At 33.2% G+C, this 26,009-nt stretch overlaps 1 protein-coding gene across 1 annotated transcript in view; it reads left to right on the plus strand.

The window, feature by feature from the left end:
* Positions 1-26,009, plus strand: part of EYS (eyes shut homolog) — a 1,513,100-nt gene that overhangs the window by 442,649 nt on the left and 1,044,442 nt on the right. Inside the window, exon 12 of the mRNA XM_072832461.1 lies at positions 23,852-23,973. Within this exon, the coding sequence (XP_072688562.1) occupies positions 23,852-23,973 (122 nt within the window). The remainder of the gene's footprint in view (positions 1-23,851; positions 23,974-26,009) is intronic.

The raw sequence follows: 26,009 nt of genomic DNA on the forward strand, positions 1-26,009 counted from the left end.
TAGGGGTGCAATTAAGGACTTTGAGTAGAAGTGTGACAAAATATGACTTAATTTTATATATTTTCCTAGGGTTTAGTTCTTCCTTTGCTCTAAGATGCTGTATTCTAATTCAGTAAGTTTACCTGTCCTTTTTCCCCATATAAACTCTGGGGTGGGAGACGGGGGGATGCAGATGCATTAACTATATATTTGAATCTACAGAGCTTAGTACATTGCCCAGATTAAAATAGATGTTCAATAATTATTTGCTGAAGGAGTGAATTATAAAAAAAGAGAGAAATTCAGCCTTGAACAGTCAGCTGAGAGCAGTGGCTAGAACTATGTTATGAAATTCAGTAGAGTTGATATTTTTGTTCAGAAACAATTGGCTTTGTGACCTTAGGGCAATTCTATAATTATTGATCCATTTATCAAACATTTTTTATTTAATTCTATGAACAAAAAGTATGGATCTCTTAAATTATCTGGGCCATGGTGTTCTTGTTTTTACAATGAGACCTATACTACCTGAAAAGTCCTATTCTCTCAAGATACCCAGTTCTAAATTAAGGGTATTGTGAGCCTCAAGGAATGTTTGTCTTAACTCACTCAAATGGACCATTTCCCAGGTATGTTTTAATGAAATTGAAGACTAGAAACTGTCTCCCAACTATTAAAGCCTTAGGCCTATTGAGAAATCATTAGTTTTATAAAACTTTAAAATGCTTTTTCCCATTCAGTTTGACATTGCTAATGATCTTGAATCTGCTCTTTCCCTTGATATTTTTATATTGTCTAATTCATAAAACTTAACAAAGCATTTGCTACACATAAACCTACATTACTCCAACATAAAGATGACAGGGACACATTAAAATATATACATTAATACAGCTGCATAAAAGCAACTATATTAGTTACCATCAGACACGCTATAATATGAATTCAGCCACTAATTATTGAAATATGTATTTAATAATTCATGTTTCATTAATAATGTAACATAAAAATACAGCATATAAAAGAATATGTGATGTATTTAGTGTGGCATTCTGGAAAATTATCTTGAGGCTACAGTCTAATTTAAAATATGATTGTTCTTATCACACATTCTGGGCTATTTCATGAAAACATCCATATATTCTATTCATGACCTAGCTTTAACTTGACTCCTCTGAAATTGCCCTGCACTATTTTTAATGCCTTAAGGGAGTAGGGTGGGTTTTAAACTAAGATCATTTCTCTATAATCATTTCACATTATTGTAGCATGTTGAAATAATAATAAAATTTAGCATTGACATATTTTATATAGAAGGAAAGAATAAGCTTACAGCTTATTTTCTGTTATTGTCCATTCCAAAGTGGAAAGTCTTTCTGTTTTTTTTTTTTTTTTTTTTTAGTCTTAGCAATGGAAGATGAAACTAAGTCATATATTTTACTTGAAGGATTTTCTACTATATACAATCACTTGGAATGACAGGGTTTGTGGTATTCCTTAGGACTGTAGGGTAACATCTCAAAGTAATGCCCACAATGTTGTTAATTTCATATTCTGAAACAATTTCCTGTGGTCCAAGGTATGGCAGCTTTACCGAATTTTCAAAATTGTAATCCATGTTTGTTAATAAATCTATGTAATTGTATACTTTTGAAAATAATATTTATACAGATGACTTTATTGCTTACAAGTATTTTATTTCATAGCAAAAGGAGTCTTTTATTTTGATTATATATATAGTAACTATTTTGTGTGACTTTTTTGTGGTTGGTCTTCATGTGCTGTTTATTTTTCCTCATCCCTCTTAACAAATCCCATTCCATTACTGGTGTAAGAGAGTCCCAAGGATTTATCTGTCAACAACTGATCTTTGCTTTTTCTTCTTACTCTTAACTGTAGTCATATGCTTCCAGGGTACATACTCTGATGTGGCTGCTTTTAGAAACCTTGAAAAACTGTCGGCTGAAGCTAATGTCTATCTGGAAGCTCATTCCCTAATAATTACTTTCTTTCTGTTTCCTTTGCCTCACCTTCCAACACTTGATGGGCTTTTGTTTTGTTTTCTTTTGTTGTTTTTTATTTGTTTTTTGGTAGGGTGTCTGTATCAATTACGTAAGATATACTGCTTATACTTTTATTTTTATTCTTTTTTTTTCTAATGATAAGATCTTATAAGGCAAAATGTGGTTCCTGAACCACCTGCATTAGCATCATTTGGGAACTTTTTAGAAATGCAAATTTTCAGGTTCCATATCAGACCTATTTTTTCAGAAACTCTGGAGTGGGACCCAAAAACTTTAGCAAGGCTTCTATATAATTCTCATCACACTCTAGTTTGAGAATCACTATCATATGACTTTTGTATCATCTAGGAATTTGAATTTCTTCTTCCACCTACAATGGGTTTGGCCTTGATCTCTCCCTTTACATATGTCCTGATTTGAATTTGTTTTTCTGCTTCTGAGTTATGTTCTCACTCAGAATACCACAGTGGGTGGCAAAGGCTAGATTATTTGATGCATACCAAATAATGACAATAGTGAATTCTCTTCACTATTCTGTGCTGCCAATCAATATGACCTTTAAAGTAAATGCTCTCCTAGGACCTTAGATTAACTCTAATGGGAGAGCTTCATTTCCGTCTTTCCCAGGTAAGACCCAGAGAGGCATCTCTTATTCACGAACTCTTCTTTTAAAGCCTTAGCCTGCCAAAAAAAAAAAAACAAAGAGCAAAGTACAATACATCTCTCAGTCAGATTTACTGTGTTCAGTGCCATTAGGAAAGTCAATGTGATTCTTCTTTTTTCAAAGGAAATAGTCACCTACCTCTACCTATGTCAGTTCTGCCAAGTTTTCCATAATTTGGTGATTTATGCTGTTAATTAATACACTAATAGTTTTATTTATATATGTGGTGAAACTTATTTGCATCTTATTTTAATTTCATATGAAATTTGGCTATTTCATATAATTACTGAAATACATTAGTGACAGAATCATGATTCTTTTGTCTCCACATGAATGGAGATGGATTTCATAACATGTAATAAATACTAGTTGATAAAGATGATTATGCTAAAATTAGAGCTTTGCATTATAAAATAGACCAATAGTATAAAATCATAAGCCATGTCATTTAGGGCATACCTCATTTTTATTAATCACATATTGATTTTTAAACCCCTGACAAGAAACGTGCCCCCAAAAAGTAGCCATCTGATAGAACTGAACATGTCCAACTTAATGACTTCTTTCACTGTCACCTGCTTTTCAGTAACAATTATTTGTAATCTTATTTTTTTTCTTTACCTTTGAAAATCCACATGTATCACTATAATGGATTCATTTAATAAACATAATGAAGCCAGCTATTTTCACTTTAAATAACTTGTTTTATTTTTATTTTATTTATTTATTTTTAAAGATTTTATTTATTTATTCATGAGAGACAGAGAGAGACAGAGACAGAGACACAGGCAGAGGGAGAAGCAGGCTCCATGCAGAGAGCCTGACATGGGACTCCATCTGGGGTCTCCAGGATCAGGTCCTGGGCTGAATGCGGTGCTAAACCCCTGAGCCACCCGGGCTGCACTTTATTTTATTTTTTTAAAGATTTTCTTTTATTTATTCATGAGAGACACAGAGAGAGAGGCAGAGACAGAGGTAGAGAGAGAAGCAGGCTCCCTGCAGGGAGTCTGATGCAGGACTCCATCCCAGGACCCCAGGATCACGATCTGAGCCAAAGGCAGACACTCAACCACTGAACCCCCCAGGTGCCCCTAAATATTTTATTTTAAAGTGTCACCTGAACTTAATGCAATAATTTCATCTATAGAGGTTACTTAAAATATAATTTTAAATGTTTTATCAAATCTGTTTTTAAAAAAGGTCCCAATAACATATATCCCACAAATCTTAATACAATAGTGTTTAATACCAATAAAGAAGGTATTTGCTTGACATAAAATCTATTTTCAACATAAATATTACTAAATGATTATGCTTTGATTAGCAAATTAAAATAAAATTTATCAATTAGGAAAATTAAAAGAAGGGATTTTTAGGAGTTTATCCAGAAAAATTTACTTATAAAAATGTACTGCAAGTCCTCTGTAATTCTATTAGCCTTTCATTTATATGCAACATGTAGTCATATAGCTAAACCATGTTTTCAGTAAATGACCATTTGTTAATGATCAGGTTTTTTGGGTGTGTGTGTATGTGTTACTTTTTTTTAAGGATAACCTATTTATATGAATACAATATATGTGGAAATCTGAATTGCAATAGGGGAAAAAACACATTTAAAAATGAAAAAGAGTATCCCAACAGATGTCTCCATCTCACATGTTATAGACTCATAGAGTTTCCAGATAATCAGAGGCCTTTCCTCTTGGGAAATGTTCCTTAAATTATTTCCTAGAGGACAAATTGTTGCTTTGAGTCCTGAATTATACATTATTTATAGTCATGTACTATAAGGAACTGATTTATAAAGGAATCTGGAAAATAAGGAAAAGTGATTTTGGCACACAAACTAATACCGATGGGTGTTGTCAGAAACAAAATTATCATTGTTATGTCTTACTCAATAAGTGATACATTTTTAAATTAGCCTTAGAAATTCTCAGAGAGATATCAGTCTGAGGAGCTAAATGGTAATAAAATATGTGCAGCTACCGACCTAATCAATTTCAAATGTCATTTTCAGGAAATAAAAAGGATTTTGAGACTTGGCATATTTTACTAAAATATATGAGAGACAAAATTATTGCTTCTGCCTTTTATTCATTGGGAAATTGTACTTTCCAATAAGTTTAAGTCTTAGCCTACTATATATTTTTTCTCTTACATAAAAAGGACTAATATTTTTTAGAATTAATTTTAACAATTTTAAAGCCACATACAACATCAAAATGTCCACTCAACATAGTGTTCTTACCCAAAAGCCTATCACCCTCATATGTGAAATCTATTTCTTCAATCGATTCATATTTTTAAGGAACTTATACACTAGAGTTGCCTGAATGGCGCAGTCTTGGTTTCAGTTCAGGGTCTCTTGATTGAGCCTGCGGTCTCGTGGTTTCCATTCAGGAACCTGAGGTTCAGAGTCGCTGAGGTTTCCCTCACCATCGCTGTCTGCCCCTCCCAAACCATTCTCCTTCCCTCCCTTCTCTCTCTCAAATAAATAAAAATATATAAGGGATTTAGACATTAAAAGTCCATGTTCTTTGTGCTGTGGGTTATACACAGACTAAAAAGATGATTTTGCTAGCTTGAATAGGCTTGCAAATTATGAGAAAAGTAAGAGAGAGTGATTTTCACACAAATCACAGCAATTTAAAATCAAATGTAATATCTGTCATGTAAGATAAAAGGGTTCAGAGATTTTTTAACAATCATGAAGTTTTTAACTTTAGTAGAAAAACAGAGCATATGGAATATTGGGGCTTAGTCACTCTAAGACAAATATTAGAGGGCATGAGTCTCCTTCATTATGGTGTTCAAGAGCAAATATGTGGACATCTTCTCTAGGTATTCTGATTCAGTAATTCTGGGCTGGGCCCAGTAATTCATCATTTTTAACAGCACTTCCAGTGATTCAGATCAAGCAGCTGAAGATAACATTTTAAGATCATAGGAATTGTCTTGGATTTTACATTATGAGGCATTTATCCTCTATTCATGTAACTTAACCAATAGTCTTCAAATAAATCCTAATTACCTTTCATATTTTTCATTCTTCTGGTTAACTTAGCCAGAATTTGCTTCTATGCATAATTTCTGAATCAACATCTCTGGCTGCTCTTAAGGGTATTTTTTGTAATCTAAATACGTTTTTTTGGAACTTAAATATTTTGTTATGAATTCTGAAAAAGCAATTATATATAATCTGATGATGGAATTAAATGCTAAATTCTTTTTCATGCTCCTGTTACTGTATTTTCCTAAATGTATGTTGGTTCTCTTCATTTTAGTTATATGAAACTTGAAAAGAAAGAGAAATTAATTTTCTATATATGTTATTCTGTCTCATATTTTTATTTAACATACCCATGTTTAGAATTTGAAAAAGTGTTTCATAATATTCACTTGGAAAAATGATAGTAAAGCTCATTTTATTTTATATATTTTTAAAAATATCTTATTTATTTATTCATGAGAGACACACAGAGAGAGAGGCAGAGACATAGGCAGAGGGAAAAGCAGATTCCCTGTGGGGAGCCTGATGTGGAACTCAGTCCTGGGACTGCGGGATCACGCCCTGAGCTGAAGGCAAATTGCTCAACTGCCGAGCCATCCAGGCATCCCAGTAAAGCTATTTTAAAAATGGAAAATAATAAAATAAAATAATAAAATAAAATAAAATAAAATAAAATAAAATAAAATAAAAATGGGAATAACACGTGTATTTATGAAAAGAATCTGGTAATATTGCAAAATTATAATTTTTCATCATTTAGTTTCTGCACTATATAGTTTGTATCTTCAAGTCCTAGGACAGATTTTATTTTATTTTATTTATTTTATTTTATTTTATTTTATTTTATTTTATTTTATTTTATTTTATTTATTTTATTTTATTTTATTTTATTTTATTTTATTTATTTTATTTTATTTTATTATTTTTTTTATTTTTTTTGAAGATTTTATTTATTTATTCATGAAAGACACACAGAGAGAGAGAGAGAGGCAGAAACACAGGCTCCATGCAGGAAGCCCGATGCAGGACTGGATCTTAGGACTCCAGGATTATATGCTGGGCCAAAGGCAGGCACTCAACCTCTGATCCACCCAGGCGTCCCCTTAGGATAGCAATGTTTTTAGTCAACAAATGTTTCATGAATCACTGATGTTATGTGTTCTCAGTTTGGTTTGCAAAATCAGTTTTACATTCATTAAAATCAAGGCTCAAAATGTTGTACTCTTAACTAAGACAAAATGGTAAACTATACACAGTGCTTTCCCTCAGGACTCTTAAGATAGAAGGAAATAAACATTTTTACCATAATGTGTGATAAAAAATATCACATGACCCACCAAGCTGAATTATTCATTTTTGTTAGACATGTGTTGTGACATTCTCAATGTCAAGTGTTACTTCTCTTCATAGCATTGGCTCTGGTTATTTTATAAAAATGTGTGCGCGTGTGTGTGTGTTCCTTTATTTAATATGTGAATGAAGGAATTCATAAATATATTTTGAATACTGTTTTAGGAAGTATTATTCATTTAGGAAGAACAGTTTTTGAAAATATAAAATCACATAATTTGCTGGCAGTGGATAGTATATATAACAAGAGTATTACTGGGTACTTTTAAAATTCCAGTGAAAAATAAAAAAAATTCCAGTCAAGCAAAACTTGGTCCAAATGTATATATTATATTTAAAACATTTGTTGAAACATTATACATGTTATATATCAATATACTTATGTTTTATATATATATATATATATATATATAAATTTGTGTATTTGACTTTTCCTGAACAAGGATTAAAAACAGAAAGAGTAGTTAATTTCATGTTCAAGCAATGACTATTTCTGAGGAGTGATCTGGTTTAATTCATGGTGTATCTTGAGGAGAGGAGAAGTGTTCATCAGTTATATCATTATTACAGGCACTAGTTTTTCTCCCTTGCCTCTGAAGGTCTCATTCATTCAACTAATCATATTTGTGGATTGTCTCCTTCCTGCCAAGCTCTATTCAATTTGTGCTCAAATACACATTGAGGAGATAGAGTGATAATTTAAAAAATAATAATAATATCACAAAAAAGACATAAAGGAAATATAAATGAATGTGGAGACCCATAGATGAAGTAGCCATTATTTCTATATTACGGAAGAAAAAAAATCCTAATGACGTGTAGCCTGTCTTCTTGAGGGATTAATAAAAGCTTGCCAAGCAAAATATTGAAATCAATTCTATACCATATGTTTATAAAATGTTGGTAATCCTTTTGTACTTAGAGTGCTTGGTTTACTTGTGTAAAGATGTGAAGTGGTTAAAAAAAGACTGGAGTTTTGGTCTCAGACTAGGGAGGATAGTTTATTCCAAATTATAGAGTTTACATTTTGTTCCATGAACGGTAGTAGTAAACAGGGTCTTTTTCATGAGCTGAGTAACTTGGTTGTGTTTAGTTTTTAGAAAGTTTAATTCTGACTCTTATGAAGTAGGAATGAATATAGTCAGAGACAAGAAGATTATTTAGAAAATAGATGCCATAACTGATGGTAAATAAAATAGCCCAATAATAAGGTAGTAGTAGGCAACTAGAAAAAAACTGTCAAACTTTTATTTATTTATATTTATTTTTTTAAAAGATTTTATTTATTTATTCATGAGACACACAGAAAGAAAGAGAGAGGCAGAGACACAGGCAGAGGGAGAAGCAGGCTCCATGCAGGGAGCCCGACGTGGGATTCGATCCTGGGCCCCCCAGGATCAGGCCCTGGGCTGAAGGCAGCACTAAACCGCTGAGCCACCCAGGCTGCCCCTATTTTTATCTTTTTAAAATATTTATTTATTTGAGAAGTGAGAGAGAATGAGTGACTGGGGGGAGGGGCAAAGGGAGAAAGAGAGAGAAAGAGGAGAAAGAGAAAGAAAAAGAGAGAGAGAAAGAGAAAGAGAGAGAGAGAGAAAGAGAAGAGAAAGAGAAAGAGAAAGAGAAAGAGGAGAAAGAGAAAGAGAAAGAGAATCTCCAACAGACTCCTTGCTGAGCTCCACAAGGGCCTCAATATCAGGACCCTGAGATCATGACTTGAGACAAAGTCAGGAGTCAGAAGCTTAATCGACTGAGCCACCCAGGCACCTCAAGTAAGAACTATCTAAAAAAAAAAAAAAAAAAAAAGAACTGTAATAAACTTAATAGAATGAAATTTAAGAATGATGGAATTTAATTTGAAGATTATGTTTTTTGTGTTGTTGTTTTGTTGTCGTTATTTTATTTTATTTTTTTTATTTTATTTTTTTTGTTGTTGTTGTTGTCGTTATTTTAATGTGCTCACTAGAGGTTACCTTCTTGAGTAGAGTGCCAGAAGGTATGCAGATGGACAATGAGTAGACTAATGGCTACTAAAGATATCTAGGACCTAATCCCCAGAACTGTGAAGGTTACTTTATTGGTAACAGAGACTTTGCATATGTGATTAAATTGAATATCTTACGATGAGATAGTTGTCTTGCATTATCTGGGTGGGCCCTACATGTATCCACAAATACCCTTTATGAAAACAAAGAGGGGACCCCTGGGTGGCTCAGTGGTTGAGCGTCTGCGTTTGGCTCAGGTCGGGATCCCGCAGTCACGGGATCAAGTCCTACATCGGGGTCCCTGCATGAAGCCGGCTTTTCCCTCTGCTTCTGTCTCTGACTCTCTCTCTCTCTCTGTGTGTCTCTCATGAATAAATAAATAAAATCTTTAAAAAAGAAAAAAAAAGAAGCAGAGATATTTGAAAACAAAAGAAGGAAGAGTAAGGACTAAAGCACCATGCTATAGTGTTGACTTTAAAGTTAAAGGAAGGGGGCCCTAAGTCCAGGAATATGAGAAAGCAGCTCTGTAAGTAAAAAACACAATAAAATAGATTCTCCTCTAGAGTATCCCAAAGGAGCCCATATTACATATTCTTATAGCACACATAACATTTTATACAAAAAAGGCCTACAGAAAATAGATATTTTTGTGTTCTTTTATGGTTGATACTATATGTCCCTATATGAACATCTTAGTAATTTTCAGGCAAATATTTAAGCAGACATATTTTGTTTGTCCTGTTGACTGAAGTATCACACACACCTACCATGCCATTCATATCATATACTTTCAGTAAATATTTATGGAATTAAGAAAACAATTGTATGAATATGAATTTTTTTTACTTCTCTTGTATTTTTCTTTATCAGTATTATGATGATATGATTTAACACTGTTACTCGTGAGCATGAGGATAAATAGTTTTATGTAGAATTCATTTCTGTGAGTCAACTGTTATTAGCGTTATTAATATAAGCTTTCCATCTTGCTTCTTAGAGAAAAGGGCTAATTTTATATTCCTTTGCATCTGCTCAAGAGCAAATGATAAAGCTCATTTTTTTGGTGAATGATTTGCTAGTGCTTGTCACTGTGATAAGAAATTTCCCAGGGGATCCCTGGGTGGCGCAGTGGTTTGGCGCCTGCCTTTGGCCCAGGGCGCGATCCTGGAGACCCGGGATCGAATCCCACATCGGGCTCCCGGTGCGTGGAGCCTGCTGCCTGTGTCTCTGCCTCTCTCTCTCTCTCTCTGTGACTATCATAAATAAATAAATAAATAAATAAATAAATAAATAAATAAATAAATAAATCTTCCCAAACATTCTCCCTGCCAAATATAAAATGTTTTATCAACAAATGCTGAATAAAAAATATGACTTTTGAATAATCTCAATAGAAAGGAAAAAAGTAAATATATTTATTTCGATTTAACATAAGATTTGATATTAATACATTGTTTAAGTGACAACACTAACCTGTAAAATATCTGGTAGTTCAATGAAATCAGTTGAAAAAGTTGAGAGATTTTTTTTCTTTAATGAATAAAGAACACAGCATAGACATCTAATTATAAACAAACTATTAATTTCTTTAAAGGAAAAGAAATTAGAGGGATGTTAGAGATAATAACTATTGCCAAATTAAATGGTGAAACTAAAAATTCATTGATAATTTATATGAATTCATATTATTTTGAAAGCCTTATTTAAAAACTCATTAGAGAAAAATTTTTTTTTCATTTTAATCTCCGGACGAGATTGGGTATGTTCTGGGTGGTATGGCTATAGACACCAAATGATATATATCTAATTTTCAAATTTTTAAAAGCCTCTATATTAAGCATCTATATAAATAATGATAGTTATAAAAGATATGATTTATTGAGAAGTTACTAGATGTCAGACTTTGGGAAATTCATTTAATGGCCATAATTCTTAAGCTTTTTAACAGAAGGTAATAACCTCTAAAGTAAATTCATGTATGTGTAGACCAACATAAAAGGAGTATAATTAATAAAATATATGATATAACAGTATATTATATATTACAATTTAAAATTAATAGTCTGTTTTCTAAAGGAATATTTTGCTATTAGTCACTAGTGTTTTATGTGTTTGTTGTAAATAAGGGATTACTTAATGAAATTGTGGTATAAAAGAGAGAAATCCTATTGCAATCATCTGACAAGAGTGAACAGCAATAGTACTTTAAAGATTTGGAAAGTGAACCTGAAATATATTTGAACATACCAATTATGATTTTCTCCTTGATAGGTCCCCATAGCTACAAATAGCTAGAAATGATGTGAGTTACCTCTTCTACTTCACTACTGGGTTATAATAGAATCAAGCCAGGCTGAATTATGTTATCATTCTGCCATTTCTTACATTAAAGATGTTCCATTCTCTATCTTTTGCTGGGCTCAGAAATTACTTGCATTAAACTTTCCCTTAGGCAATTCTGACAGTATTTCCAGCCATTGGACTCATTTGCACTATCTTTCAGAGTCAGTTGAATTGAAAACTTCTAAACAAGAAAAGGAGCACAGGATAATTTATTTAACCAGGATTATCATTTCTGTGGCTTCAGACTACAGGGCTCTCACTACATATGGTCATGAAAGAGCATGGAATGTCTCTAAAATATCTTAGGAATGTTTTTAAAATATTTAATTGGTCCATGTATGTTGAATAATAATTTCACTAATGGATTCCTATTTTTGGTTTATAATAACTTAAAAAGCATCTGATGTTGGTCAGAGATAAAGATAACTGAAGTACTTGTAGCAACCATCTTTGGAATGTAGGCTTTCTAATCAGAATATTAGCTTACCAAATGTAGAGAATTTTTGCCGAAGGAAAAACAGTATAGAGTGGCATTCAGTATAGAGTGGCAAAACACACATCATAGAAAACTTATTCAAAAAGACCTGAGTACAGTAATAGAGTACCAACGAGATATGAGTACAGTAATAATCAAGGAGATATGTGTAATAAGATGGCCAAAGGAACATAATTTTCAGCCTCAGTCAGCTAATTAAAATTAGAAAAATTTGTTGTTTTGCCACAAATTTATATACCTCTTATATCAACTCAATTGTTTTCTTAAAATAATTTTTTTCTCAAGTAATGTATTCAGAACTTGATGTATTTTTCTATTCCAATATAGTTTAAAGTAATAATAAAGAATTGATATATTATAATAAAATAAACCTGTAATTCTTATATACCAAGTGGTATAAGTATCCCATTTTGGGAAATGCTATATGATAATCTTCAAGCTGGGAAATGAAGAAAGAGAACTAATGATTTGGCCAAGTATACTTGGAGAACTGGATACTAACTGAGCAGTACTGATAAAAGTAGACTCACGAATAGAATAGAAATGAAAGGTTCGAAGAGATGAGAGCATAAGGGATGGTGTCAAGGGTTGGAATTTCATGTTTTGAGGTATTGGAGGTTGAAAATGCCTGAGGGGAAATGAGAGCTAAGCTGTGGTTATGATTTTGGTTTGTGCTTATGCTTCAGTGTAGGTGAAGACCAAGAACATTGGTTAATGGTTTCACAGTGCCCAATGATTGATAGATCAATAAAATAATTATAACAATAGCTAAATTGTAATGAATTTTTAATACATGAGTACACAGAAAAGCCCTTCAAAAATATACCCCCCAATAATCCTATTCTAAACCCAGTTTTGTAAATGAGAAGATAGGTTAGGTAAATTGTGCAATGGCATATGGACAGAAAATGGAAGTTCTGTTGCAACTCAAGCCTAGTGAGCACTGAAAAGTAGTATTGTTAGATTAAGAATAAGGAGAGGCTAAATGATGTAATAAAATAAACAGAATATATGAAAAGTCTCATAAATTCCTTTTGGACTTCTACCACTCTAATGAAGAGGCATGAATGTTTTTAGTATTGTTAGTTTATAGATGTCTCAGGTGTGACCAGTGTAAGTTACATGTACCTGTTGAGTATGTTAAACAGGAATTTTTAGAGGCAGCTGGGTGGATCAGATGGTAAGTGCTTGACTTTGGCTCAGGTCATGATCTCCAAGTCCTGCGGGCCCTGGGATGGAGCCCTGTGCCGTGCTTTCTACTCAGCAGGGGGTCTGCTTGACTCTTTCCCTCTGCTCCTCCCCCTGCTTGTGCTCTCTCTCTCTCTCTCTCTCTCAAATAAATAAATAAAATATGAAAAAATAAAGGACATGAATTTTTATATGTATATATTTATGTCTTTTATAGATATAAATTAGTAGTATGGGAGAGAGTAATAGATCTCAAGAACTATTCTTGTTCACTCAAGTCAGATGATCACAATAAGACTTCTCTCATTTATACCAAAATATCTTTGAATAATGAATAATTTGCAACGAACACATACAACAAACACCATTAACCAATAGCAAAATGTTTCTTTGGGAAAGTTGGCTTTAAAGGGCTACATCCTGAATTAATAGTTGAGAGATGCCAAATATGAGAGGACATTTTTTTGTGATATCAAAATTTCTGGGGACAGATTTAGATTTGTAGATATATTGTTCAGTCACAATTAGTAGCAAGCATTTAGATATGCTTTAAAAAAAACAAGCATTTAAATATGTGTAAGATATATGGGAAAGTGAAAGATATATGAAAATCTACATTAGGTCAGCTGGGATCTACGTGAGTGAAAAAATCATGAACAGTAATTTAAGAAGGTACTATGAAAAATTCTTCCAAAATTATTTTTGTCTGAGAATTTTGCAATGATTGCTTAACATTTTACATTATTTTTCATGAAAATGATTATATAATATATGATTATAAACTGATTCCATATACCATGTACTCACAATTTACTTTGATTATTCATACTTAGAAATTTCCTTCTATTAAAAATATTTATAATAACAAGATAAAAGAAAATGACTGGAAAACTGTCAACTTCACACCACATATCAAAATTTAGCCATAGGGACTCTGCTTCATTTTTGTATATGACGATGGCTACTCATTTTATTCAATTAAAACACATTAAGACAGGCAGCCCCGGTGGCTCAGTGGTTTGGCACCGCCTTCAGCCCGGGGTGTGATCCTGGAGTCCTGGGATCGAGTCCCGAGTTGGGCTCTCTGCATGGAGCCTGCTTCTCCCTCTGCCTGTGTCTCTGCCTCCCTCTCTCTTTGTGCCTCTCCTGAATAAATAAATAAAATCTTAAAAAAAAAAACACATTAAGACCAATTTCTCTCATATTCTTAGTGAATAAATATTAATTATTGTGACATAATAAGACATTTTTCTCTATGTGTTTTTAAAACATATTTTGCCTCATAAGCTGGTATGAGGAATTGGAAACAAAGACAAACTTTAGCAGTGTCTCTTTTAAGAAAAACTGTAAGTTATAAACCACTTACTGTGTCTCCAGCTGTCATTCCAGAACATAATTTTGTTAAACAGGAATTAACGAATCACTTAGGAGTGTTTCAGACAGCTGGTGGGAATGCATAGCACAATAGAGAGACCATTCTTGTTAATACTTAGCTCTTCTACGGAATATAAATAAAGCAATAAAAATATCTCTTTAAGATTGAAAAAGTTAATAGAAATTACCCAGTCTAATTTTATTGATTTAAAAATTGGGCCACCTGGGTGGCTCAGTGGTTGAGCTGCTGGCTGCCTTTGGCTCAGGTCATGACCCTGGGGTCCCAGGATGGAGTCCCACCTCAGGCTTCCTGAATGGAGCCTGCTTTATGCCTGTGTCTCTGCCTTTCTCTCTCTCTCTCTCTCTCTCTGTGTGTGTGTGTGTCTCATGGATAAATAAGTAAAATCTTTAAAAAATAATAATAAAAATAAAAATTAAGACCACTTATAACTAAGTTAGGTGAGTGGCTTAATAGCCTACCTACATGTTCTAGACCAGAATCAAATACCCCCTCCTCCTCCTGGATATTTTAATCATTCATGTTAAATGCATAATATAAGTGGCTTAATATATTTATTACTTGTGGATAGAATGAAAACACAAGTCTACAATTCCTGACTCTAGAGGAAGGATGAAGGCAGAAAGGTAGGAAAGGAGGGAGAAAGAAGAAAGGAATACTTGTGTCTGATTATCCCGAGGAGAAGGAGGAGGAGTGATCAAATCAGCAACGTTAAATTCTAAAATGCCAAACACATCTTGGAGCCCTTGTTCTCATAATTTATTAAGAATTTTTTAAAAGATTTTATTTATTTATTCATGAGAGACACAGGGAGAGAGGCAGAGAGGCAGGCAGAGGGAGAAGCAGGCTCCATGCAGGGAGCCCGACGTGGGATTCGATCCTGTGTCTCCAGGATCACGGGCTGAGCGGAAGGTGGAGCTAAACCTCTGAGCCCCCCACCCCCCCTGGCTGCCCTCATAATTTATCAAATTTGAGAATAACACATTCGCTTTTGGGAGTTATTATTAGATTGAAGGGATATTCAAAATTATAGTGCACGCTTTTCTAAGCATTGTTACAGGGTCCTAGCCCTTCCTGCCCTCTGCTTTCTCTTACTATTACGGATTTCTACTGCAAAGGTAGGTAGTTTTTTGGCCTGTGATAAAACCATGATAGTCAACCATAAGACAAAATGGTCCTCTTATCATGAAGTGTAACCTACAGATATACAAAGCATTTAAACTGTTAAGATCATGAGAAACAAAGCCAGTTTACATTAAGACTTTATAATCGGTGCTCTTCTGTGATGCACTAGAATTCCTCTCGGCAACTGCTAGGAGTTAATTATGTTGAAAAAAAGGGGAGGGATCCCTGGGTGGCGCAGTGGTTTGGCACCTGCCTTTGGCCCGGGGCACGATCCTGGAGACCCGGGATCGAATCCCACGTCGGGCTCCCGGTGCATGGAGCCTGCTTCTCCCTCTGCCTGTGTCTCTGCCTCTCTCTCTCTCTCTGTGACTATCATAAATTAAAAAAAAATTAAAAAAAAAAAAAGAAAAAAAGGGGAAAAAAGGTGGGGGGAGGGATCCCTGGATGGCTCAGCTGTTAAGCATCTGCCTTTGGCCCAGGGTGTGATCCTGGAGTCCCAGAATCGAGTCCCACTTAGGGCTCCCTGCATGAAGCCTGCTTCTCCCTCTGCCTGTGTCTCTGCCTCTCTCTCTCTCTCTCTGTGTGTCTTTCATGAGTAAATAAATGGAATCTTTAAAAAAAAAGGAAAAAAAGTACAAAAACACTACACTATGTGGTATCTGCTGAAAATTTTTTAACTCCAAAAATAAGCTTTGATTCAGGTGGCATTAAATTCAGTTATATTTATATAATGTAGAATTCATGATATATAAGCATCTTTCATATATGTTAGATGTGTCTATAATTATATGCAATATGTTATGTATATACATGTACATAATATAGTATTACACATAAAAGCTTTCTGTTTAAATCTAAAGAAAGCCTCTACCTAATCTTCTAGAACTTAAAATAAAAACCCTAATAAATTAAAAATGTTAACAAGAGCCAAAGTTTTACAAAACATAAATCAATAGATTGAAGAACATGTTCAAAATATCCTTATGCTATCTCATGTACATTATTTTATTTACTTCACCAAGTGATAACATGATATCTTGTAAGGGAGTGTTGGAAATTATCTAAAATAATATGCAAATATTGTGTTATTTGTTTGGTATCTGTTTCTACCACTGCTGTGAAAACTCATCGCTTACTTTTCTAATTTTTTAGATGCTCATTTTTCTTGGGAGTGCTGAGTTCCGTACTTGTGGTTTGAAAACTTTCAGACACACTGCTTTACATATATCTTGAGACTGCAGATATCCCATGACTACATCCTTCAATCAAAGCAGTGATTTTTCTTCGCTCTGCTCTCTATCACAATCAAGTTCAGTGAGGATGATCATTGCTATATCTAACCTGAAAATAACTCATAGAGTCAGGGTGGTTCTCTTTAGTCCATACTTGTACAGTTCAAGCTGCATGCTTACAACATCTGTTATAAACCAATTAATATCAGTTATAATGTTAATATCATGGCTTTCTCCTTTGCCATCTCTATTATGAGTAAGGGGTATGATTATTGGTCACTACTGTTTGCATGGCATCATGTTGGTATCAATTGGACCATCTAGCAACTTTCTGATACACAGAGAAAAAGAGAATATGGTAATTCATGTAACAGGATTATTCAAAGTACCTGATTTGAAGATTTCCTTATAATTCTCAGGTTGTCTTCAAGGTACATTTCAAAAGAAAATATTTCTGAATTTACTAATTTACCAGGTGTTGTTAATTAATTTTTTAAAGCTACATTTGCAAAAACTAAGGTCGTCAAGAGCCATGAGTTCTAATTCCAGTTTTGCCACCAGCGAGATATAGTAGCTTGAGTAAGTCTGAACTGGACTTCAGTTTCTTCATTATAAAATGAAATAGGTTGGGTGGATTAGTGTTTTTCAGTCTGTATTTTGAGACTCGTGGAGGGTTAATAATGTCCTCAGGGGCAGGTGGGGAAGGGCAAGAGTGGATAAAACAGCCAAATGAATAGGATTCTAGGTTTCCTTTCCTTGCTTCACTCAGAGCACATCTGCTTTATGCTACTTTATTTCTTTTCACTCCCTAGGGAATTATGTTTGTATGAGGGTTTCCTATTTAAAATTAATAAAAATTGTTAAAACCACTAGAACAAATAGTCTACTATTTAAAACAGCTTTGAGTAATAAAAACTGTACAATTTTGTGGCTTTTCTAATGTGCCAGGAAATTTGATTACAATAAAAGGAACTACATATTATCTTTCTATGAAATATTTTATATTTGTGAAGATTTTATTTATTTATTTATTTATTTATTTATTTATCATTTATTTATTCATTTATTTGACAGAGAGAGCAAGCAGGGGGAAGAGTAGAGGGGGAGAGAGAAAGGAGAGGGAGAGATTTCCAAGTAGACTCCCTACCTAGCACTGGGCAGATTTGGGGCTGGATCTCAAGACCTTGAAATCATGACTTGAGTCAAAACCAAGAGTTGATATGTAACCAACTGAGCCACCCACGTGCCCCCTTTCTGTGAAATATTTTAGAAAAAGCCTGAAGAGGGGAAAAAAGTGATGCTTAGTTTATGGTATGCTTGCATTATCATTGTCATTTGACTTTCAGACCAAAAAGTAATTGTCCCAAATATTTACACTATCTATACCAGAACTGCATTCATATTTTGGCATCTTTTTGTTTGTGATAGTCTTTCAGAATACATTTTTTTGTATTCTAAAATATTATATATGTCCTGGGGATAAAGTTTTGGGTAATCGACTATATCTCCAGTTGTCAAGGAAAGCAGTATTCAAGATATTAGAAATATGTCTGATGACAGATGAGTTATTTTCCCATGGTAGCTATATTATTAGTAAAGAATAAAATTCTAATTCTGGTATCCTAAGCCCTTTTAGTCTAGCTTAATATTTCTTCTTGAAAAGGGAAAAAAGGAAAGAAGGAAGGCAGGAAGAGTAGAAAGTAGAGAGAGAAGGGTAGAGAGGAAGGAAGGAAGGCAGAAAGAAAGAAGGGATGGAAGGAAGGGAGAAAAGAGGAAAAAAAGAAAAGATAAAAGAAAGGAAAAGAGAAAGAAAGGAAGGAAGGAAAGGGAAGGAAAGAAAGAAAGTGTTAAAGGTAAGGAAACCCTTTGGAAAGGAAGGCAAATAGTTTACGAAGGTAAGACATTTAAGAAGAGAACTAAATTATAGTGAATTAATTATAATGAAAGAATTAATTGTAATGAAAGTGGAAATTTATACTTAAAGCCATTTCCTCATTTAGAAAAAGTACTAGAATACTAATCTGCTTTTCTTATTATTAACAAAAAAAAATCATTGCATGAAAACATGACTAAGTTTCTTACAGTTTTATATTTCCTTTAGAAAGTGTTTTTAAAAGGTCAATATAGTTTGATTTATGCCCTATCAACCTTCACATCTAACATGGCTTTTCATTCTCTTCATATATTACATTTCCCCAAGTTAAAGAAACTGTTTTTCTAAAACAGTTCTGCCTTGAAAGTACCACTCAATTTAACATGTATTTTCAGTGCCTTGTTTCAAAATATGTTCAATCAAATTCAGCATTTATAACTTTTTACAGAAATCGTTTTTAAATATTCCATTAACTTTCTGTCAGAATAATACATATTATTTCACTTTAGATTTAAATCGCTAAGATAAATCATTTCTGTAGTTGAAGAAATCATATTAATATAGTTTTGTTTGTTTTTAAGAATAATATTACTGCATTTATCTAATCCTGAGTATCATTATATGCAGTATTTGGCAATCTTTTTGCCTATAGCCAATTTTGTAAATCTTTATAGATTAAAATGAATTTAAAAAAATAACATTAAAAGGAAACAGACTATAAGTCAATAGGCAGAGCTTGTTATTCTTACAAAGATTGACTTTATTATGAGTTTTACTTCATTTCTTAAAAATTTCATTAAAGAAAAAAAATCTTTGTTATTCTGCCTAGATATGAGTAATGATTCTGAAAAGAGACCACAATTTGAATTTTTTATTATTTTTATTCTTTTGGTGTGTATCTAAATTTTTAGGACTCTAAAAGTAAGTTTTACATAAGAAATATTTTTGTAAGAAATTTTGTCACTAAGATTGAATCAAGTATAATGATCTCAGTATGTAAACATTTTTCATAATGGAACTAACCCAATTTTTCTTTTATTGGGATTTCCAATCCTTATAGAACTTGTTTTTAGTTGAATGTTTATTTGAAGGGTTATTTAAATATATTCTAAAATATAATCTTTCTTGTTAGCAAAATGAGATGATTTAATATCTAAAAAGTTCCTAAACAAATATTCACTATGGCTATATTATTACCAATTAGTATCATATATATCTTATGTTTTAACATCTGTTCTTTTAGTCAAATATAAGACAGTATTCCAAATACTGATGATAAATGAACAAAAAACATTAAGTCCTTGCCTTCTTAAAATTTATATTTTTCGTTTATATTTTACAGTAGAAAAAAACACAATAAAATATTTTTAAATATCATAAGTACTAAGTGGAAAATAGAATATGCATATGAGTAACTAATGTACTTTAAAAGTATCAAGAAAGATAAATAGTAATTATGAGAGGAAAGTATACTGTAGGAAATGATCAAGGTTCAGGTAGAATGTGACCTTTGTTTTAACCTTGAGAAGACAATAAACTTTGGAAGTTGGGTTTGGGGGACTTGAGCAACCGTATTTCACATGGGAAAAATGTCCAAGAAGCAGGAATCAGAGACTGAGGAATAGTTCTGACTACCTGAATAATTCACTGGATAAAAGAACATTTTAGGGGTGACTGATAGGCTCAGTCTGTTAAGTGTCCAACTCTTGATTTTGGCTCAGGTCATGATATCAGGATCATGAGACTGAACCCAAGTTGGTTCTGCACTGGGCATGGAGCCTGCTTAAGATTCTCTTTTGCCCGCTCTCTCTGCCCCTCCCCCCTCCAAAGAACATTTTATTTGAAGTTTACTGGTATCTTCCTGTAAGTCAGATATCAAATGAAGTTCTATACTAAGTACCCATTTAATCCTCACACCCTTATCAATCAGGTACCATTATTTCTGATGTTCCTTAAGATTCAATATACATGATTATAATTACATAGCTAATAATTCATGGAGCCCAGTTCAAATCCTGGCTGGCTATCACCAAGTATCCACAACCTTAAACACTGCGATACATTCTCAGATGTTGTTTTTTTTTTTAAATGTGTTTATTCTCCATTCCTAAAAAGGATATATTTTACTGGGCATAGACTTTTAGGTTGATAGTTATTTTCTTTCACTCTATTAGGATATTTGTTACTGGGTTCTTGCTTCTACTACTGGGAAGTAAGGTATAAGCCTTGGCCCTTTGAAGGTAATGTGTAATTATTTCTCGGATGCTTTTAAAATTTACTCTTCATCCTCCTCCCTAGATGAATTTTCTTTATACTTATTCAGCATAGGTCTGGAGAGCTTCCAAAATCTCTGGTTACTCTCTTTCATTATTTTTGGACAATATGGTTTTTGGTAATATGGTTTAAAAATAGTATTCTATATTATTTAAAATTACTGGAATTAATTAACTTTTTAATATTGAATGGGAAAGCGCTTTGTGCAAAGTGTCTCAATTCAGGAAAATGCTTCTGAATTAAGTAAGCAATGGATTAATAGAAATACTTGAACTCTGGGTTGTCTCTAGTACATATTCATTTCTGCTTTCTTCAAAATTTATATTGTTAATGTTTAATATTTTAAAAATCTATTTCCCTGATTTTTTTTAACATTTCCTTTTCATACAGATTTCATATCTAGAGATCACTGCTGTGGTACCTGACACTTTAATGATAATTATACTATTAAATTGATTATAATTTTCTACCTATTATTAAATCATCAAGAACACCAATAATTATTAGCTTTTAAGGAATGCATGGCTTTAATGGGAAAGATATATGATTGGCTTTTTGACTCACTTGCTAAATTAGTTTCAAATTATTACTGAGATGTCAAAATAAAAACCAGCAGTAAACTTGTGTATTTGTCTTTACAAAAATGATTCGTACCTCTTAGAAAGTGAACAGAGCACCTCATTTGTCCCAAAGATTTATGCATATGTTATCCATCCCTCTCCACCTTAATTTCCATCACTGAGTTGGGTAGTTTCTCCATTTACCCACAGAAGACACTTCCTTTGCTTACTGTAGAATTGCTTTCATTTAAAATAAATATAATTGGGATGCCTGGGTGGCTCAGTCATTGAGCATCTGTCTTTGGCTCAGGTGGTGATCCCAGGGTCCTGGGATTCAGGCCCGCATCAGGCTCCCTGCAGGGCCCTGCTTCTCCCTCTGCCTATGTCTCTGCCTCTCCCTCTGTGTCTCTCATGAATAAATAAGTAAAATATAAAATAAAATAAATATTATTTTTACATCAATTTTCATGTAAGTCCTTTTTCAATGCTTACAAAAAAGGGAAGGAAAAATAATGAGCTAAATACAATCAGTGAAAACTTTCCAAATACAACAAACTCACTGAGAACATTAACAATGTAGAGGCCACAATGCGTGAGAAAATTACTGCTAAAATCCAGCAAATCATGAGTAGTATTAATGAGTACTCTGGAGAATTAACACATATGTCAAGAATAAAGCCCGGTGTTGACAATGTGGTGGCTCTCGTCCTCTGCTTTTCAGCTGCTCACAAGCCATGGCAAACCAATTGGCCCTATTAAACCAGTGGCACTTCTCATATATTTGAATTATTATAACCTAAATGCAAGTACATAGAGCGTGAGTTTATTTGTTTCTCTGATTAATATGTTGTTGGACTGTAATGTACAAAACAAATTTGCTATCTGCCTGGCAAACATATAGAATCCTCTTGAAATCTGTTTTAGTTGCTTCGGATTTTACATTACCTTTCCTATCATATTTATTCTTTTTCATGTGTTCAACCAACATGTATTAAGTATCTATTAGGTGCCAGACATTTTCAAGAAGCTGGAATGTATTAAAGTAGAACAAGTTCTTTAATCTCAGGGAGCTCCTGCTCCACATATATGTGCGTATAACTATGTAGATTTCTTAACTCTATTTGCAAATGGAGACACTGGGTTGCCTTCATCTAGCACAGCTCTGTCTAATGGAAAAGCAATGAGACCTGTGTGTGTGTTTTAAATTTCCTAGTAGCCATGTTAAAAAAAAGTTAAAGGAACAGGTGAAATCAATTTTAATATGTTCTATTTAACTCTTCATATTCAAATTATTACCATTTTAACATGTAAGTAATAAATTATTAGTAAAATGCTTTACGTTCTTTTTTTTTTTGTACTAAATCTTCAAAATTCAATCACATTTCAGTTGATACCAGCCACATATCAATGCTCTATAACCACATGTGGCTAGTTGCTATTATATAGAACAGTGAAGATGAAGAGAACAGCTAACACTGATTTTAGTGCTTTTTATTCTTCTAGATCTAGAATCTCTAAATGTTCAGAGTCCCAATTTTTTTTACAAGAGCCCTATTCTTTGAAAGTATTTTTAGAAGTGCCTGGCTGGCTCAGTTGGTTAAGCCTCTGCTTTAGGCTCAGGTCATTATCCCAGGGATCAAGCCCACATAGGGCTCCATGAATAGGGTGTAGCCTGCTTTTCCCTCTCCCTCTGCCTGCCGCTTCCCGTACTGGTGCTCACTCTCTCTCTCTCTCTCTGTTGAATAAAGAAAGATAAATAAAATATTTTTAAAAAGAAAGTATTTTTAATATATAAATTATTGTTCCACAGTGCTTTGAGATGTTTTCTTTTGTTTGTTCCCAATCCTGGAAAAGTGATTTTACTTTTAATATTTTGAATATTTGTTAAAGGACTATTTTATCTGTTAGAAAAATGGTATACAAATTTTTGCAACTTTAGTTGACCAGCAATACTGTATTGACATAGATTATTTGTAAATAATGCAACAAAACTGTCAGAAGGTTTATTTGTTATAGTTACATATTTTTTTAACTTGTGAGCTGAGTGATGTATTTAGTTAGTTTTATACAATCACTAACCATCATATTACTGATATGATTTTTATATTAAAATGTTTAACAAAACCAGTATTGTATTGTGAGCATTATGCATATTTAGTGTTACTGAATTAGATACTAAAGAATACTGTTCACATTGTTTTTAAATTGTGGTAAAAGTAATTTGGGGGAAATATTGATATGCTATAAAAGTTAAAATAGACAAAAATTGACAGAGCAACATAGCGAGGAATAATAACTATATTTAATAGCAAGAAATACCCCAAAGGTTGTATAATTTTTATATTCCCTTAGAGCTACCAGTGTGTGTGCTTAACTGGTTGGGAAGGAAGTTTTTGTGAACAAGAATCCAATGACTGCAAAATGAATCCTTGTAAGAACAATTCTACCTGTACTGACCTTTACAACAGCTATCAGTAAGTATTTATCATTTTCTTCATGAAATTACTTGAACTGTTCAGTGTCCTTGGGATAATTCCAGACATTATTTTCACTTTTCACTCATTAGGTAAAATAATGATCTCTAGATGAAGAACCTTTTCTTGACAAGATAGTGTCAACATTTATTTGAAATTTGTGTCAAAAAGTAATAAACACGGGGCTCCTGGGTGACTCAGTCACTTGAGCATCTGCCTTTGGCTCAGGTCAGGATCCTGCTCAGTGGGATACCTGCTTCTCCCTCTCCCTCTGCCTGCCACTCCCCCTGCTTGTGCTATCTCTCTCTCTCTCTCTCAAATAAATAAAATATTTTTTAAAAAAAAGTAATAAACAAGATTAAACTTGGAAATGCAATGCCCAGATATAGCACATGTTACAAATGCATTTACTTCTTCAAAATGTACTTTTATCATATCAGTGTTTTGGATCATTCCATGCAAAGAGAGTACCACCATATGACTCCTCTGTGGGTCTGTTGAATTAAAACTTTTGCTTTATTACCTGGGGATTATCACGAATTTGGATTACTTTCACCAGAATATTGATACATTTTTACATTAATTAGTCCATACTTTCCATAATCCAGTCGTATTAGTTTTTTTTTTAACTTTTTTTTTAAGATTTTATTTATTTATTCATGAGAGACACACAGAGAGAGGCAGAGACACAAGCAGAGGGAGAAGCAGGCCCCTTGCAAGGAGCCCAAGATGGGACTCCATTCTGGGACCCCAGGACCACAGCCTGAGACAAAGGCAGATGCTCAACCACTGAGTCATCCAGGTGTCCCTGTATTAGTTTTTTAGATGAGAAACCTGAAGAAGCTCTTAATAGAAATTCTGAATAGCTACTGCTATTATTCCAATAACCAAATATATATTGGTAAAATAGCTTTCATTTTTAACTTGTTCGGTATACTTCAGGTCTCTCAAGTAGATGCAGAACCAGGTATACTGTAATTAGAATGATTTTCTTCTTGTCACAGAAGCAGATTAATTGAATACAAAAATACTTAGATGATTATTTTTTCAGGGATAAATCAAGATGATTTCAGAGCATCCTCTAAAATAACTCATACACTATTTCATCGTATGATTACAATTGATGATTCTGGATATCTCAAGCATGGTTTTGACAAATATTTTGTCAAAAATATTCTCATTTTTGGTGACTGAAATGGGATATAAAATCCAGACTGATCAACACCAGGCAGTTTATTTCATTTAAAGACAATTCTGAAATATCTGGCCATAGTTTAATTTATATTTCAATGACTGTAAAAGAAAAAAAATGAACATTTTTTTATATAGAAAAGCTCACAGTACCAGTAGTTGACATTAGTTTAAAATATATAAAAATCCAAAAATCCAGAGCTATTTTTTGTGACACTATCAATTATTGAAATTGATGTCATCACAAATTAATATGCCTTCCCATCTATGTATATCTTAAGAGAAACAATCAACTTTTGTTGAGCTAGGAAAGAAAAACTTCTCATAGTTGTCTATATTTATTTTTCTTAAATGACTATTAATTATAACCTACAATGTGTAATATACAATGTATATGAAAGATTCTGATATATGCTTTTTAGGGTTCAGCTTTTTCTATAATTCCTAAGATAATTTGTTTATGCATTTGTGTTCGTGTATACTCAGACTGTCTGTCACCTCTAGACAAACCCCATCAGAAACATATGCGTGGTTGAAAAAGTTGGGTTAATAACTTATTGCCATAAGGGACAACACACAGTATGTAAATCCATGTGACATTTCAGTAAAGGATGTTGGAAAGGACTTAGAGGTTCGAGCTTATGACATATAATTTTGGAGAGGGTTTCAGAAAGTAGGCCTTTGGCCTGGATAAGGAGACCTTCAGGAAGTGGGAAGGATTATCTACATTCATAATAAATCTTACCTAGGAGAAAGGAAGATTGGACAGAGGTGAAAACCAAAGTCTCTAAAGAGACAGCAACCATTTATATCAACCATGGTAGGAGAATGTTTGGCTATTGTGG

Source organism: Canis lupus, chromosome 7 (assembly GCF_048164855.1).
Source record: "Canis lupus baileyi chromosome 7, mCanLup2.hap1, whole genome shotgun sequence".
NCBI classification, from domain to species: domain Eukaryota; kingdom Metazoa; phylum Chordata; class Mammalia; order Carnivora; family Canidae; genus Canis; species Canis lupus.